Source organism: Lygodium microphyllum, chromosome 30, assembly GCF_053477565.2.
Source record: "Lygodium microphyllum isolate KBCC chromosome 30, Lygodium_microphyllum_v1.1.10, whole genome shotgun sequence".
In the NCBI taxonomy this organism is placed as follows: domain Eukaryota; kingdom Viridiplantae; phylum Streptophyta; class Polypodiopsida; order Schizaeales; family Lygodiaceae; genus Lygodium; species Lygodium microphyllum.
Window position 1 is genome coordinate 50,308,988 of NC_141164.1, and position 19,529 is coordinate 50,328,516.

General features: G+C 38.7%; 1 protein-coding gene across 4 annotated transcripts in view; it reads left to right on the forward strand.

Moving 5' to 3' along the window:
• The window catches only part of LOC148009826 (uncharacterized), a 32,031-nt gene extending 13,721 nt beyond the window's left edge, over nucleotides 1–18,310 (forward strand). For all 4 annotated transcript variants that reach the window (XM_087672505.1, XM_087672506.1, XM_087672504.1 and 1 more), the window contains 2 exons: nucleotides 10,203–10,510; nucleotides 17,802–18,310. In XM_087672505.1, coding sequence (XP_087528631.1) covers nucleotides 10,203–10,510; nucleotides 17,802–18,177 — 684 coding nt within the window. In that variant the 3' untranslated portion in view covers nucleotides 18,178–18,310. The remainder of the gene's footprint in view (nucleotides 1–10,202; nucleotides 10,511–17,801) is intronic.
• The last annotated feature ends 1,219 nt before the right edge of the window (nucleotides 18,311–19,529 follow it).

Consider the following 19,529-nt stretch of genomic DNA (forward strand, 5'->3'; position numbering starts at 1 on the left):
AAATGTGGATCATAAGTATTATTAGAGTATTAAAAAATAGAAAAATCTTATAGAGAAGTGTTTAGTTGCATCACTAGTTTCTTGGCCTTATATAGGTTGGATTTCTTGCCTACTAGCCCTAAAAAAGCAATAATAACATTAATCAACCTAGGCATTGCAACTTTCTAGATTCAAAGTTAAAAAAAAAATTAATTTCTAATACCAAATGTTTCTAAAGAGAATGGCTCGCCCATGATGCCTCATTGAGATTCCCAATATCTCTTGGTGATACTAACTAAATTGATAGTGTAGCTCCATCATGTCAAATGCTTTGAATAAGCTTCCCCAATAGCCCTTGACCTCATAATTGTCCCAAAAAAACATGTTTCATTTTCACTTCCTTTCCCTTGCAAAAGGTACATAATGAAGACTTCCCCAAAAAGTTAAGCTTATCTTTAGTAGGCATTTTATGTGGTGCCACTCTCCACAATGACATGTTGAGCGTGAAAGATGATGTAGCCTTCCATAATATACTGAGTTTGCTCTTTGAAGAATCCATAGGCTTCTCAATCCAATCTTGTTGCACTTTTAGAATGCATCCATTATCAAAGACCTCAAAGTCCTCCTTGTTCTTAAGTCCACTAGCACCTTTTCCCTTATGATTTACCCATCCTTAAGTCCTAGCTTCCTTATAAAAGGTTGGATGTAGGCCATTGCTCCCTTTTCCCATATACATGTGCTAGCTAGTTATGTTCAATCTCTATTAGATGATGTTCCCTCTTTAACAAATCTAACACCTTCCATAGCGAGTTTGAGCTATTCCAAACATCAATCCACTTGTTAATACCTTTATTGGAAATTGTTATAGATATATTCCTATATTGTGGCAGAATCCCTTGCTATAAGCATTAGTTTGTAGCCATATGTTCTATAGCAAAGATGGATCACCTCTTCCATCCTTTGCTCCCTACCAACTCAATGCCCTTATATGAATAAGGATTCTAATTTCTTTCATGAGCTTTTTGAAGTGGGGAGAATCATAGCATTAAACATCATAATGGGTTTCATGAAAAATTTTAAGGTTGTGACTATGTATAACTCCTAAAGAGAGATTTTCATACTTTCATATATTTTTCCCAAACTTGAATATTAGCCAATGAAACCTTTGTGTTATTGACACCATTAAACCTATTGGGTGGGGAGCCTAAATATTGAACACTTGCCCTTTCTTGATGACCTTGCATCCTAGATATTGGAATCCTTCTCCATCATTCTTTCATTCAAGCATGAGAAATTTTTTCCTTCGTATTAAATGTTGAACTAGGTAGTGTTGCAAGTTCTTCTTACATTGACATAAGCTCTAAGATACATCCCTCCTCTGCCTTGAAGATATTAATATTATTGTTTTCAAACATTTGGGACATGAACAAGCTCCCATTAGGTAAGGGTAGGCCCTTGATAGTAACACAATGCATTTTTTAATTGATATGGTTGAGTAGTGTAGAGGGAAAAGTGGACACACTCGATGTATAGATCTCTCTAGATCAAAGTGTATAGAAATGTATTCATTAATGCTAATTACTATTGAAGAATTAGAAAAAGAAAATTTACCATAGAGTAGAAACAAGGCCCAAACCTACACCATGTAAGAGTTTCCAATACAAAATCCCAAGTAATTCTATCATATGCCTTATTAAGTTCCACATATATAAGGTGGTAGCCTTCTCCCATTTCATTACTTTATCAATGTTGAAGAGTATGTTGAAGATTGCATCATGGATCCTCCTTTAGTAAACAAGACAATATTATTGCTTGGACAATACCTTTGGTAGGAGGAATTTCACCCTCAAGGCTAAAGCATTTGCCATGAGTTTGTAGGGGAGATTGAGCATGGTGGGAGTTCTAAAATGGCTTGGTTTTCTTTTCACTTTGTTCTTTGGTATAAGCTTAATGAGGCCTTCGTTGTGTTGAACAAGAATGATACCATTAATGTTGAAAGAGTTAATCACATGGCAGAGATCTTGCCTAGAGACAGTCTAGGCAATTTGATAGAAATTTGCTAGAAATTTGTGTCCTAGAGACTTATCCTTTATAGAAGGGTTGTTCTAGTAGCATGAATGTTGCAAGGTCAACCCTCAATTGCATAGGTGCCAAAAAGGATATAATTCTTTCGTCAAAATTCTCCACCAAGATAGGTTCTTTCCCTATAATAGAAGAGAGATGCCTTGAAATACATTGGAGATACCTTCATCATCTTTGATCCAATTATCTCATCTTTGATTGAGGTAATAGTATTATGCCTATGTTTGCTCTTTAGTACTTGAAAGAAATACTTAGAAATCACTCTCCACATAGAGTGCCATAGGCTCTTAGTTGTACCTAAACATTGAAACTTGATTAGCTTCTCTAACTTGTAGATAACCTTCAAAATTCCATAATAAATGGACAAGAATATTGCCACCTAGATTGAGAAGAAAACTAACAAGATGACTTCAATATAACATAGCTATGTTGAGAAGCTTTCTCCCAATTGCAGCTCTATTCCACCCATATTGTTTGGAATATGCAATTATGGTATTGATGCACCTCTTCCAGTTGACACTTGACACAACATTAGCCTTGGAGTTTTCTATCCAAATCTTGGCCACCCCCTCCATATACATTCTTTAGTTAAAGTACTCAACCTAAATGGTGGTAGGCCCTTGAACGTGGATTTGACAACTATAATCTTGCATGTGATTATAATTGGAATGTGATTGGACTCTATCACTTTTGCTAATTAGGAGTATCGTAATTTAGAGGACATCTACTCCCCTCTGACACATGGGTAGTCCAACTTGGTTTCCCACTATGTGTGATCCCTATGCTTATTATGCCACGTGGCATTATGAGGGTTTTTGCCAACTAAGTTGAGAATGCCCACCATTCGAGTGCCATCAAAGAGGGCTCTCTAGCAATCCTTTCTTACTCAATTATACAACCAGACTCATGGGTCATTTGTCATGTTTCGATCACCACACCACAATGTTTCCTCTTTGCAAGGATTGTTTGATAGCCATCTTTAACATCATGCTCTAGATATTCAAGGCATACATAGATACCACATCTAGTGTCTCCCCATCCAAAATGATCATAATACATAGGATAAAGTCAAGCCATCCATCATCAATAATGAAGGTTTGAGTGTTTCTCTTGCAATCACCATGGTACCAACCCTCCCTCTTTTACTAGCATTAACATAGAATTTGATTCCCCAAATTCGTATGTTAAATCCATACATGACTTGACTTCTTGCAGGCACAATATATTAGATTTGTATCTCCTAAGCATGCTACAAAGTATGCAATACCTCCTTTTGGCACATAACCCTTAAACATTCTACTTGATGTAGGTAAGTTTCTTGGTTGCTTTATCCATGATCATTTTATACATTTGTATCTAGTTTCCCTAATGAGTGTAAATGTTGGTGAAGGCATGTTGCCTTCATGCCAACTTCTTAAGTGAAGTTCTATTAGTTCCCGTTCTATTGCCTTTGAGATTTCTCCCTCTCAATGTCCATCTCTCATTGATGTTCTCCTTATCTGATACAATGTCCTTACCCTTGTTGTTCAACAATTTACTTGGGTTCTTGTCTTTTGGACTAGGGATTGCTTGTGTGAGTGTGCAATGGAAGAGAATCATGAACATAGAGAGAAGCACATGTAGAGAAAGAGAGGAAGGATATTGCATTGATTGAAGAATAATGTTGATACAATGATGATGGATTGATCAGTGCCTACACATGGCCCAAAGTGTCAGTGATGAGGGCACTAGATCTGGTTGATGATGATGGTAGCACCATGCATCTGCAAAGGAAATATTGAAGACTGAAGAGAGTGTGTGTCTGCCAAGTGGGGGGAGGGGCTAGCTATAAATACCCATAAATGCCCAAATGTGGTAAACTTGCATCAGGAGAGGCTAGAAGTACTGGTCGACTAGCAATAAATGTTGGTCATTGAGGAATAAATGCCAAAAAATGGGGCAAACCTTGAAAAAATCTCAAATGATAATGAAAAATGTCTAGCATGTGTAGATAGATTGTAGAAAGCAATAACTAGCCTAGGAATCCACATGGGAAGCCAACAAATAAAGAAAATGCACCTAAACTATCAGATCTTCTATGTCTCTATTAGACTTTGACATGAGCTCACAACCAAGAGATGATAGACTAATATAACTAGCTTAGATAGGCTAACATCCCCTCTTAGATCCTAGGAGGGTTTGAAGACCCAACAACCTCATTTGATGAAGCATAGAAGCCTTAGGCAAAGGATTCGTGAAGAGATCTACCACATTGTCCTTTGTGGGACAGTAGGCCACTACTAACTCGGAATCCATGATCCGCTCTCGAACGTAGTGGTACTGAACTTCGATATGCTGAGCATGAAACATAGGGTTCTTTGCTAGAGCTAGAGCACTCTGGTTGTGCATAAAGGAAGGAGAGGAATTGAGGGTGGGGGAGGGTCAGTCGATGATAAAGAATCATTAGGAATAGAACCATCAACAGGATCCTTGGAGGTTGTAGCCTCATCGAAGGTCATATCCTTGCTCACCTCAAGCTTCCGTGTCTTTGGGTCGTTGAGTTAATAGCCCTTCGTGGTAGTGCTGTAGCCCATGAAGATGAGCTTCCTAGACTTCAATTCAAATTGTCTTCATCTTCTTGTCCACATGGACAAATGCATCACATCCAAAGATGCGGAAGTGAAACATTGAGGGATTTTGACCAAAGAAATCCTTGTAGGGAATCATATTTTGTAATGCATAAGTTAGGGAACTTATTGTGGATGTGAACCACAGTAGCTAGTGTCTCACCCTAAAGGGAACGAGGGCCATCTCTAACATGGTCCGTATCACATGCTCCACCACACCATTCTCCGAAGGTGTGTTCGAATGGGTATACTCCACCCAAATGCTGTGACCTTTGCAAAATTGAGAAAAAAAGTTAGAATAAACTCTTCACCATGATCTACTCGTACGCCATAAACTCGGGAAGTAGTCTGTGTCTCCACAAACACCTTCCACTCACAGAAATGGGAGTATGCCTCACACTTGTACTCTAGAAAATAAGGCCACACATAACAATTGAAGATTCTCTATGATCAACATAAGATACTTGGCCTTCCCAAGGGAGGCCATGCCCACAGGGACACAATGGTCGTTGTGAACCAGCTCAAGCGAGGTAGAAGCCCTCCTAGTAGCCTGGTGTGGCTGCCTATGTTGCTTGCTCCTCAAATAGTTAGGGCACAGACTGTGAATAGGAGGGAAGTCAAGAAGTCTCTCCATCATCTTCTTCCGAGAAGCCTGTCATATAGCATCAAAATTGAGATGACTATAATGAGCATGCCAAAGTAGCCCAAGCTCATGGGATTACCTTGCGGCTAAGGCTATGAGGATGTAAAAGCCCACCCTCCTAGGATCCTATATGCAAAGAACAACACATGCAGAACCATTCTCCATTGTCAATGCATCTTGTGTAAATACCATGTGGGTACTAAGTCGTGTAAGACCATGAATAGAAAAGAGCTTAAAACCTAAATTTGGTATGCAGAGAACTTTGGCTGAAGAAGATTGCATGTCTGGAAAAAAATAAATAGTCCTCACTCCTCAAACAGGAACAATAGAGTTTATCACCAATGGTGACTGTGCCCCCTCTTGCACTTAGATCCTAAAGCCAATCCTATTTATAGGTCATATGAAAAGAGGCCCCACTGTCAACAAGACAAGGCTTCAACTGAATGGAAGAGGCAAGAGTTGTATCCTCCTCGGCGATTACATGCACAAAGATAGACTCTGTTGTCATCAGGGCAACCTTTGAATCCTTTGAATTCTTCTCCTTTGGCTTCAAATGAGGATACAGGCTTCAACTGAATGGAAGAGGCAAGAGTTGTATCCTCCTCGGCGATTACATGCACAAAGATAGACTCTGTTGTCATCAGGGCAACCTTTGAATCCTTTGAATTCTTCTCCTTTGGCTTCAAATGAGGATACATTTGCCATCACTTCTCTTTGGGATGAGTGTCCTTCCCATAGTGTGGGCACTTGGGCTCCTTTTCCTTCTTCTCATCCTTCTTGTCCTTCTACTTCTTGTCCTTGGCCTATGCCTTCTTCTTCATTCCACCACCTGTACTTGCACAATAAATGCTTTGGTGGAGCTAGAACCATTGGCACCAACCTCTCTGAGTCACTCGTCATGCTCCAAGACAAGCGGTGAAAGCTCCTCCCATAAGAGTGTCTCGTGGGTTCTTGATGTGATAAGGCTAGTGTAGAAGACATCAAACTGAGGAGATGGCAGTTGAGTCAAAAGGATCATAGCCATGTCTTCAGAGGATATCATTTGGCCAAGTGAGGCAAGCTCACCTCTCATTCCTCCGTCGTCGTGATGTGCTTCTTCATAGAGGAGGAATCATCAAGACTAAAGGGAAATATTATGGGCAAATGTCTTGTGCTGATACAAAGATGCAAGCTTCTTCCACACTTCCACCATGGTCTTCAACTTGCGAACATGCATAAGGATAGAATCTTGTAAACTCATAAAGAGAAAGGATTGTGAGCTTGAGAGTTGAGCCGATCCCATAAGGCTATGCGGTGCATAGAAGTCCCATCTACTGGATCCTCCTTAGGATGAGGGATGGAATCTAAAACAAGAGCCCAAAGATCAAAGGTATTGAGTATGCACTCCACCTTACACAACCTCAACAACTAGTTTGAACCATCAAGTTTGTCTTCTTTGGGTAGTAAAGGTAAGACAAGTACCTGCATCGAGAGTATCAAGGATGGCATCTTCATTGAAGATGGAGCCTTCTGAGAAAGATGAATAGAAGGGGGACGGGTGCGAATGAGGACTCCTCTTGCCAACTATAATCACGATAATTGCATCTCTACTCAGAAGAGTATCTAGAAAGAAGCTCATTCTCTAAATCATCAAAGCTCGTGAACTATTAAGTCATTTTCAACCCTGCAATCACCCTGAAATCTGCGCTCTAATGGAGACAATAAGAAAGACAGAAGGTAGCTATAGATGCATCGTCTGTAAAGTAAAAGTTGTCACTTGCAACAAGAAGCTATTGCCTACACCATGATGCTATTGTAGGCACCAAGATGTGGTCACCTACAAAACACATATTTGCATTTTCTACAAAATGCAGAAATAGATGCTGCTTGATGCCTGAATGTTGTTGCTTGGGTCTTGGTGTGGAGACTATCACCTTGGTTGTTAGGAAGATCAACCACCTATATGAGCTATAACCGTTAGTAAGTGCAGTCTAAAAATCTATGTTTTGAAGATTTGGGTACTCCTCTGCAATGAAAACCTGCTCTTTTGCAAGAAAGTGTCCTTACTTAGGCGATGATACCATGAGAGTGCACAACGGAAGAAAAAAAAAACACACACACACACACACACACACACACACACACACACACACACACACACATAGAGAGAGAGAGAGAGAGAGAGAGAGAGAGAGAGAGAGAGAGAGAGAGAGAGAGAGAGAGAGAGAGAGAGAGAGAGAGAGAGAGAGAGAATATTGCACTAGCTAAAGAAGAATGATGATACAATGATGATGGATTGATCAATCTTTGCATGTAGCCCAAAGCATCGGTGAGGGCACTAGATTAGGTTGATGACGATGGTTGCACCAAGCACGAAGAGTTGGAGTGTGCACTTGTAAAGGAAAGATTAAAGATTGGAGAGTATGTGTCTTTGCTAAGTTCGGGGGGGGGGGGGGGGGGGGGGGCTATAAAGAACCATAAATGCCTAAATCTGGCTAAGCTACATTTGGAGAGGCCATAAATATTGGTCATTGAGGAATAAAATACTAGAAAGATAGGGTGACCTTGAAAGAATCATAGGTGACAATGACAATGTTCAGCAGGTGTAGGCAGATTATGGAAAGTAATAACTGGCCTAGGAATACACACAAGAAGTTGACAAATAAAGAAAATGCACCTAAACTGTCAAAGCTCCTATGTCTTCGTCAAAATCTATGACAAGAGCTCACAACCAAGAGATGACAGAATGACATAACTAATATAGGCAAGCTAACAATTTGTGTCGGCAACTCCACCAAAGTCTTAACTTGTTGTTTTTCCCCATGTTTGATATCACTTCCTTTATTGGTTTGGTTGGTAGACGCAACATTCTCACTACTAGGCCCTTGGCATCCTCCTTAGGCTTGCTGCATTTCTTCTCTCCATTGTTCTTGGGACATACCCTAGCAAAGTGGCCTAACTTGCGACAAAAATAATAGGCACCCAGGAAATTAGAGAACTTAACCTCATAGATAATGCCAAACTTCCACTAGTCATGTAGCTCTAGGACCTCTAGAATGCATGGTCTTTGATCACCTCAAGGGTTGGAAAAATGTAAAGAACTTTGCCAAGAACTGATGAAATGCTTCTGATCACATTTTCAAACATTGAGTAAAGGTTGAGAGTTGAATCCAAATGGGGCATTCCATAAGCAAAAAGTCGTTTGGGGCAAAGTTAGCAAACCATTGCCAGCAACAAACAAGATTTCCTTTAAAACCGACAACACAAGAGAGAACCCAATCTCTCTCAATCTTAGATCCCCGAAGCACCTAATAAAACCCTTTTCCCATAAACTTGTGGGAGACCAAAGAGCAATGGGCCTAGAAGGTATGTAGAAACCATATGCTAAACTCATTTGTGGGCACTCGACCCACAAAATAGAACAAAACCCTAGATGTTGCCAAATCAAAGTCCTTTGCACAAAAGGCTCCAATTGGCAACACCACCTTGGCCTTAAGGATCTTCTTGTCTTTTGAAAAAAGAGTATTTTGCTTGCTTTCATTAACCTTTTGCATGTTGAAAATCATGGCTTGGGCCACCTTGTGCAAATCAACCGCCTTCTCCTTTGCATGTGACACATAGCTATCTATGTCCATATGAGAGTTCTCATTAGTCTCCAATGCCTTGGGAACACCCTCATGGGGTATCTCTTGTTCATCTATTGCCCTCTTACCTTGCATGCAAGATGAGGGTAGCCCTCACAAGCTGTTAATGCCTTCTTTACCTTGGATGAAAATTATTATGAATACTTGATACTATGCTACTGAGGGTTTTTTTTCCATGAATTACATGTTAAAAAAAATATTCATTTGGTAGAAAACTTTTTAGTTGCCATCATAAGAAAACTTGTAGTTGGTAGAAAGTAACTTTTGTACAAGCATGGGGTCAAGACTTTTTGGTGGTTAATCACACAAACTGTGTCAAATAGTAGTCACTTGCTTTTTTTAAAACTCTCTTAGTACTTTACAATAGGAAATATTGGGTTTTTGAAAGGTGGTGGACCTAGACATATGCTAACCCAAATTTTGAAACTCATGTGGTCTCATGTGAGTAGCTAGCAAGATGGTGTCAACCAAATTGGCAAATAAAAACTTTAAAATAGGTGGAGAGAATGCTTTTCAAATTTCAAAATCCCAGGTCACTTTTGTTATACTATGGTGGACAAAACCTAACGTTTCTATGAAAAACCTACAAATTCATCAAGTTCAAAGGTTTTTGTGTTGACTTTGAATAAAGTCTTTTGCAAGCACTAATTCAATTCATTACACTTTATGCCTTGGATGTTAGCAAGCACTTACAGAGCTACGTAAAACGAGATGCATTGGTAGTAGTGTTCACAAAAAATGAGGATTAGTGTCAAGTGAATTGTTAAACATAAAACCCTTAAAAATTTTAGAGTAAGATTCTTATCAAAATTTAGAATGTAAGATCATTTCAATTATGCGTTATGACAAAAAAAAGGCATGTAAAATGTAGAAAAGATCTTGGGAACACTTGAAGGTTAAAAGGTTTTTAGAACAATGTTTTGCTGCAGATGTGTACAATGTTGAGAAAAAACACTTTCGGTAGATAAAATACAAACACTTATAATTTGAAAATGTAGAGGGATATAAAAATAAAACTACTTGCATTGATCATAGTTATAAGTAAAATTTATATTCAGAAAATCTAGTCTAGGGAAAGTTAAATAAAAATATGTGCATTTATCATAGCAATGAGTAAAATGTTGGTAAAGTTGAAAGGTTTTTGGAACCTTAGTATTTTTAAAGTTGGAAGGTTTCAATTCATTTTATGTTAGATTAACACAGGCAAAAAAAGGAAGAAGGATTAATTTCTATTTTCCATGTGGGGGGGGGGGGGATGAACATACACAGGTGTGCATGGCAGTGCTTGGGGAGGGGAGGAGGGTGGTGCGGTTGACGGGCACGTGCGAGGACGGGTTCCGGCACGTGCTGCTGAAGAGGATGGCACGGGCTATGCCGCGGGTGGAGCCCTGCCCGTGCGAGGAGTGCCACGTGTTCTCGGGCATATTCGGGAACACGTACTGGCACGAGCACGTGGGGGCCCGCGTGCACGAGTGGGTGCACCACCACAGCCTCTCCTGCCTGCCCCTCCAGGCCTTCCCCCACCTCCGCACCATCTGCCTCGCTGGCAGGCTCCTGGCCGCCGATGGCACCGACAGGTTCTTTTTCCCACCATTTCCTACCGCTATTTCATCCCGTGAACACATATATTTTTCAACCACAAAATTGCACGTGTGCATGTGTACATACATATATACACATGTATGTATGTATGTGTGCATACACATACACATATACATATACAATTTTGTGTATGCATTTTTTTAATGTATATACATACGTATATGTATGTGTGTACATGTTATATACATGTAGCTAGGTCTCACACACACACACACACACACACACACGTAGGTATGTATGTGTGTACCTACGTATGTGTGTGTGCCACATACATACGTACATACATATACACTATTGTTTTTGTGTATGTGTGTGTGAGACACATGCCTATGCATTATATGGCTTGCCTACACACACACACACACACACACACACACACACACACACACACACACGTGTGCGTGTAGGTATGTATGTGTGTGTGTATGTCACATACATACATGCATACATACACTTACTTTTGTTTTTGTGTATGTGTGTGTGAGACACATGCCTATGCATAATATGGCTTGCCTACACACACACACACACACAATTATGTAAATCACATTGCTTTTTCTTTGGGTTTTTGATTTTTTTTTTTCAAGTGCACCATATTTTTTAACTAAAAAATTAAAGCAAAAATATTTTCCATTGATTTTTCTTCATCTTTTTGCTATAGTTCTTCTTTCTGTTTTTAGACGTGAATAGACGTTGTGTTATATTTAATAAAGAATACAACTACTTTACATTTTAGGGCATGGGAACCCTAAAAGTTAGATTTAACCTAGCTATGTCACTTTCATCTATTTTACCTACCATACACAATACATTCCAATAACTCCAAACTTTATACTTGATCTTGCACAACTAATTTCTAGAGCACCTTCTTTGAGAGGTTCTTCTTGAGTAGTTTGATCTTAATTGGAGTGAGATATCTAGCCTTGCCAAATTCAACCCACAAGAACCTCCCCACATAGGAACCCCACTCCATCTTTTGCTTCTTGCTCCAACTCATAAGTAGGGGATAAAATCTAAGCATTAAATAAACCAAAACCCTAAAGATCTTGAGTTGGACATGTAAGGGCCATGCTATTGATCTCCTACAATTGACCTTCTTCTTCAACCTGTCAAGAATCCAACTTCTTTTGCCAACATTTGAAATCCCTATTCCCATTGGGGAACATGAAAATTATCCCTCTCTTGACCACTCTGTCTTTTCAACCTAGTTCATGCATTGATGATTGCATCTTTTGTCATGCTAATCATGCAAGATTTGTGTAAGTTTATTCTCAAGCATGTTGTTTTCTCATCAGTCTCTAGCACCTCGAGGGCTCTATCAAGTTTGCTTATGCTAGCTTTAATTGTCATGAAAAGGTCATCCTCGAATCCTTGACCAATTAAATGCTTCCCCTTATGCCAGAGTCCTTCCAAGCTCCCTTCCTATACTGTGGCCTCTATCAAATAGAAAAGTGGGCGAGTTGCTATTGCAAATAGAAGAGGGGTAAAAGGGCAACCTTATTGAACTCCTTTTATGGCCTTGAAAGCTTTCATAAGAGACCCATTAATAGCAAGATAAGCGTGCACAATTTCTCTCTACCACGAAAGGAAGATTATAGAGCCTATCATTAAAATGCATCTTCTTCATCACCTTTTGAATGTACATCCAATTAAATGAGTCCAAGAATTTCTTGGCATCTATCTAGAAGAAGACAACCTTTTGATTTGAGAACTTTGCCCATTTGATGCCATGAGGACATTCAAAACATTGTCAATTAGTGACCTTCCTTTGATGAACCCATACTAATGGGGGTTAATGTGCTTTTGTAGGATGTGAGCTAGTCTATTAACTAATGCTTTAGTAAATATGTCATATAGAACACCCATTAGGGAGATAGGCCTCGAATGCCCGATTTGTGTGCATGGCACATGCTTGCTTATGTATCAAGTGATCGGTAGGCATGCATTGTCCCATGAATCATTAATAGTTTTCAAGACATAGCCTTGAATTTGAGGCCAAACATGCAGCACCATTTCAATAATGATATCGTCATAACTAGGTGATTTTCTTTTCTCAAGGCTGTTAAGAGCCTTTTCCTAGCTCTTTCATTGTGAATTTGGTGGTTAGGAGCTAATTCTTCTTATCGGTGATTATGTTTCTCATTGGTTAAAGTACTCTCCACATTTTGGACTCATCATATGAGCAAGGCTATTGAGATAGTGAACTATAATAGTCCCTACACATGTGGGCAATCTCCTTTTTCTATGTGACCCAAGTTCCAATGCTCCTTTGTAGCACTAGAAGACTCTTTTTAAGTCTCTTCCTATTAAGAATTTTGACGAATGTGACATGCATTTTAGATCACCAATAAGTTTTTTATTTAGCTTCCCTTACTAATGTGTTATGCCTAAATTATTTGAGCTTGTCAAAGCAAGGTTTTCTCATGTTCAGTTAGTCACCTTCCACTTGCTTGGTGAGATATTTTCTTGAGAATATCCTCCACCCATTGCGATTCTTCCTTCTCTTGCTTGCATAGCCATATGCGCTTCAAGCTTTTTCTCCAACACACACATGGCCTCTTTAGCCCTGTATTTGAAATGCAAATTTTAAATGTGTTTCACATTTGCCATAAGCCATTTGTGATTGACAATGAATTGGTGTAGCTTATAAGACAGTGTGAGAACAATTTCAAGCATGGTCCGAAATGATCACATTGAAGTCAACAGCCAAGGAGACTACCATAGGAAGCTAGTCACCCAATGGTGTATCATCAATCTAATTGAGCCCCAAGTATTTAAGGTAGCTCAGTGAGTTGAATGTGAGCTAGGGCTTGTGTTGATGTAGATAGTCCTTTGTGTCAATAAGTTCAAGATTGTCAACCATGTCCTCCCATTCTAGAAGTTCCTCCCCATAAAGTTTCATGGCTCTAGTGGATGCATTAGATTCTATGAGGATCATGTTAAAGTCTTCCCCTATTAAGCTTTTTGTATTTCCCAAATCCCTCAGAGAGTTCCATAAAATTTTCCTAAGGTAAGGATCATTTTACCCATAGACGTTAAGTAGATTTAAATCTTCACCCTCCCAAACTATCTAGACCACTATCGTCTTGTGAATCATGGCATTTATTGGAGTGTCTATTGGACTTGACTAGGGTGACACAACCAAACTCACCCCCTTCTGTCCCTCCTAATATAGCATACATAATCTCCATGATGGTTAGTGCTACCACCAAAGGTGTGCATTTTATGCTCTTGAACCATTACTATATCAAAATTCCCTTGAGAGACCCATTTCTAAAAATCCCCTTCTGTCCCTCCTAATATAGCATACATAATCTCCATGATGGTTAGTGCTACCACCAAAGGTGTGCATCTTATGCTCCTGAACCATTACTATATCAAAATTCCCTTGAGAGACCCGTTTCTAAAAAATCTACATTTTATTTCCCCCCCAAGCCTTTGACATTGAATGATGCTAATTTAATGTTGACTTGCATGCTCATCCTAAGTGTTTGAATCTAATGTATTTCACTCAAATCCTTTGCCTCCACTACCCATCACTTCTTGTTGTCTAAATTGTTTACCATTTTGTAGGGTGTTGATATTTCCTTTGTCATCTATGTGCTAGTTTTGGTTGTGAACCAATTTGGATAGGCCGCCCATTAATTTATGACTATTTCTAGCCATCACCAATTATATTTTTGCATCGATGCTTGAAAAGGAGTGAGTCACTTGACTCAATATACAGTGATATATGTGGATACATGCCTATAAAGCCTATTGGGGGGGTGGGGGTAAGGGGACTCATTGCACCTAGTAATCATGCCCAAAAAATGATATTGGAGAGTAGGAATACGATGATTAGTGGATGTATGTTGAGTATGCTATCTAGTTTTGGTCTTCCTTGGAGACTTTGAGTTGAGGCTATGGTGACTATTGTACATTTGATAAATAGGTCACCTAACATTGCTTTGAATCGTGGCATTCCTGAAGAGGCATGGTTGGGCAAGGAGCCCTCTTATGATCACTTAAGAGTATTTGAATGTTGTGAAGCTTATTATTCTTGATCTAGTTATGCAATAGGGATCTGTTGATATTTGGCAAATGCATTTGCTCCACTGTGAGTACTCCTTGGAATTGTTGCCATGCTCCAAAAGTTTGAAATCTTTGGCAATTTGGACCATGTTCTCTCTAGAAGCTCCATATCCTACTTGAGTCCTATTTATTTTCATGTTGGCCTACTAATTGTTTGCAGAGCATAATTAATATCTACTTTCTTATTGCTAGTTTTGTCTTCCTTATTTTCATATGGCTTACCCAATTTGACTAGTTCAAACCAAGATAGCTGAGCTGTTTGTGTTGTATTTTCATTCTGCTATTCATCCGATTCATGGATTCCTTATAGTAATGACCCTAGTGTCCACGATTAGAACATGAACAAGTAAATTTTCTCCATGTGAGCTTGATTAGAACATGGACATGCAAATTTTCTCCACGTGAGCTTGAACTTGAGCTTGCCTGACATAGGGAATGTCCACCACCACGAGCGTTGGTTTCTCTTCCCCAGTCCCACTTGAGGCACACTTATGTCTAAAAGGACTAGTTAGGGGAGGTACATTCAAGAGTTCTCCCAATGCCTTTAGCAATCTTTGTCAAAATATTCCATAAATATGCATGAAGATTAAAAATTTTGACCCAATCCAGACACTCCTTTTTGATGGAGTTGCATTGCATACACCAAAACTAATCCCCAAAAGTGCACCCGCTTATGCCAATACTGGCTATGGATAGATGTATGTATGTCTTGTACCTTGCTACGCTACGCCTCTCATGCTATGAGCAGGCAGTGAAGATTGTAGGTTTTGTATATAATTTGAACTTTGATTTGAAATTTTGAGTGATATGCGCACCTTACAGGTTGTGTTGATCAAGGTGGATGACATTTAGGGGCCTGTGGTGGGGTCCCTACGTAAATCTATCCTACACTAGTACTTTTTGTTTGCACGATCTCCTTTCTATCAAATACTACCTCGTAGAGACACCTAATCCTATTATAAATTTGCTCCACAATCCCTTCTTGCTTATTAAGGATTTTATTGAACTAGGCTACAACATCCATTAGTTTGGGGGGACTTCTCGATGATGAAAACCAACACTCCCTTCATACAAAACATTGACACACACCCTCTTCATGTCTAGGGCGAGTCTCTTGGAAGATCTCTCCATCTTCTCCTCCACGCTTTTGTTGAGATAATTCGCTAGCAAGTCCTACCATCTCTAACATCTCTCATCATCCTATGACATCTCTTATTATGCTTCCCTTTGACATCTCTTATCATCCTCGTGCTTCTTACTGAACTTCTGTAGGAATTGACATGTGAGGCTCCATCTAGAGAGTGTTGCATGGGCTAGCTTGGCCATGTGGCATACATGCCCTTCATGACTCCTAAACATGCGACATGGGAAGTAATCCCACTAAGCTTGATAATTGATTTTAATAACTCTTATTAGTCTTTTCCTCTCTATTTTTTATTACGATTGTCATCAACAAGAAAGATTATCTTTCTAGCGATAGTTTTTTAAAAAAAAGGTGGTATATGCATTAAATAACATATATTTACATCACCCATGGTGGAGATGATCCATACCTCAATGATGGTGGGCAACTTTCTTTAGATTCACCGCCCTTTGTAATAAGGCTAAAATGTGTGTGAGATAAGGTTAAGAGGAACTCCTTATAGCCATCAAATGCTTAAAAATGCATAAGTTGGGGCATAGATTTTGAGGGGTACAAGTTTAGACATGAATTTAGAAGAGGGAAAAACCAACAAACAAAATCTTGGCTTTTAGGATAGCAATGAAATCTGTCTATGGAACTTTACATGCATCTTAAGAAGAGAAGAGGAGGTGGTTTTCTTCATGAGGATAGGGCCAGGATTTGAATATGAAAGGACATCTTCAGGCCTCTGACTAAAGAGAAAGTATTTGGATGCAATTTTAAGTTGGTCAATACCCTTTTTAAATGTTTTCAAGGGCATATTCACCTTAGCAATTTGGTCATTTGGATAATTCAAATGCATGGATGTTTATACTTGGCGTTTTTTAGTAATGGGCGATGAGTATGATAATGGAATGAATCCCTCTTTGAAGGATTATGCAACATTTATTGATATAATCACTAATCTAGCAAGGGTTGCTTTATTGTATCATTGGAAGTTCTACTTGAGATACTTCTATTGTGCAATGTTTTGGATTTCTAGCTATGTTGTATGATGATGATTGACAGATTTATTACCTAGCTATAAGGACCTAGGAGCTACTTATTGTTTGAAATTCACAACATTTTCAACATTTTTCCACATATAAATCCCTACTCCTTAAATTTTGACATCATGAGCTTCTATAAAGGAAATACCGCATACCTAGCCTATTTTCAACAAGGGACAAACATTACAAGGATCACAACCTATATACTTGTAGTCACACATTGCAAAAGGCTAATACGTTGGGTTGAATTCTTTTGTATGAGCTCATAATATTGATACACCTATGTTGGGACAATGCACTTTCAAGTTATATGAGATTCTACAAAGGGAGATACTATATAAGTACATTACCATGGGGTATAAGAATTATAGGCACCACAACCTAACTAAGTACAATTGTCATAACAAGTTTTGTATGGGTTTTATCCCTTCGACGAGCTTATGATGTATGCAAAAGTCATAGAGTTTCCCAATATCATTACTGATGAGCTTCTAAAGGGGGGTATCACATCCTTAGCTTGTGTGCAATGATGAATGTGGATGGTAGGTGCCACATCCCAAGGGGACTTGCCATCCTTAGCTTGTGTGCAATGATGAATGTAGATGGTAGGTGCCACATCACAAGGGCACTTGCCATGCCCTTCCCACTTCAAACAATCTAGGTATAGGGTGGTTTCTTCATTGCAAGGGGTCATCACTTTTACAATACTATAAAGGATGAAAATGGTTTCCCAACATTATGAGCTTCTATATAGGGACATGGGATTATAGGGACTGGGAGGCACCTCTAGCTAATGTCCTTGACTATAACAAGCTAGATATAGGGTAGATCCCTTGCAAAAGCTAAAGATGTTGGCACTACTACATCATTGAATTGACATAGAGTTTTCCAAAATAGAAAATGACTAAATTTATATGCAAGGCCATTCTATGTGTTATGTAAATTACAAGTTTGCATTCAAGTGCTCTAACATATATAATACTAGAACTTGTAATTCTAGTCAACATAATTGCATTGCAGGTACTTACCCTTTGTGGATCGCATGGCTGTGCCTACCCTCTACATCTCTGGGCAGCGTCCTCTCCTTGTGATGCCAGAGACAACTGCTCGTGCTCATTATCTCCTCAAGTGCCACCATCCCCACCTTCCCCATAGAAGAGAGGTGATACCTAGCTATGGCCACTCTGACTTATTCATTGGAGATAATTCACACCATGATGTCTTCCCCCTAATCCTTCACCATATATCTTCCTCATCAAACCTAGAGTTGGCACCTCACAACAAGCAAACCCTCACTTGGGATGTATCTCCACGACATTCCTTCCCCTCAATCGCTCTATTTTTCTCTCCCTTAATTATCATTGTCCTTATCTTACTGCTCATTTTTTCCTTTTGATTCCTTGAAATATATACATATCTTACATTTTATTAAATTGTATTCTTTAAGGTCTCATCGATTTGGGACTCTTCCTCATCAAATGCATACTTGACCCAATACAACACACAAATGTAAACCTATCAACCATTTATTGACCTTGAAGTTAAATGTGATTCAATGATAATTTTTGTTTTTCATATTGAAATATTTTAATTATCCATGTACACATAAGAAAACCAATATTTTATTTTCACATATTGACTCATAGTATCATCAGATCTTGACATTACATGATGTGAATGTTAATGAGTACGCTCTCTAGAAATATTCATAGTACAATATGAGTAAGATATTTGATTAAGTATTTGTGTGGGTTAGATATAAGATGCATGCTTAAATGAAAGGATACCCTTTTAAAAAGTGGTTATGAGTACCCTCTATAGAAATATTTGCAATACAAATTGAGTAAAATATTTGGTCAAGTATTTGTATGGTTTAGATATAAGACACATGCTTAAGTTCAAGCATACCCTTTTAAAAAGTGGACACTATCATAGTAGAAAAGAAGTATACACTTATAACCTTGAACAAATAGTCTCACTTAGAGTGAGGCATGTGACTTCTTGTATATAACCTTATATTTATCTTTTCCCCTAAATTTGAGAGAAAACTATGAATCCATTGAGACAACTGGTCAAACCAATCTCTTGGATCTATCATACAATGTAAAGCAAAATATAATGCCACCTTATTCTTGGTTTCTTGTATTTTATGAATTACAATACCTCTGTTTCGGGCATACATCATAAGAAAACAAAGAATACAATAGCACATCATCGCTTTAAAAATACAGAACATGAATACGAGTATACTATTTGTGCAGACTTCAATCACCATAGCTGAAAGTTTTAGTGATTCCATAATGCAAATCAAAGATTCAAACACGTAAAGATCATGACACAATTGTTAAGAACAGCCTGCAACAGCCATAAAGACATGGTGCTGCCTTCCTATCTGTATATTAGAATCACATGACTGACTTCAAGAAAAGTCACCACATGAATACCAGAATCATTGCCCTGACATACATGTAATCAGTCTCGTGACATTGTAAGACACATTTACATAGGTTGATTCATAAATGAAAGTAAAAGACTAAGGTTACTAATGGAATTCATGGCCTAGGGATTTATGCCCCTAACAACCTTTACTAATGTGACATCCTCCTTCTTTGCCCAAGGAATGCTTGTTTCATGAGATTGAACTTTAGTCAACTAGTTTCACATTTATCTCCAAAATATTTTTATTCATTTCATCATTAGAAAAAGATAAAAGGCATCATTGGTTATAAGAATTTACCCAAGACAAGT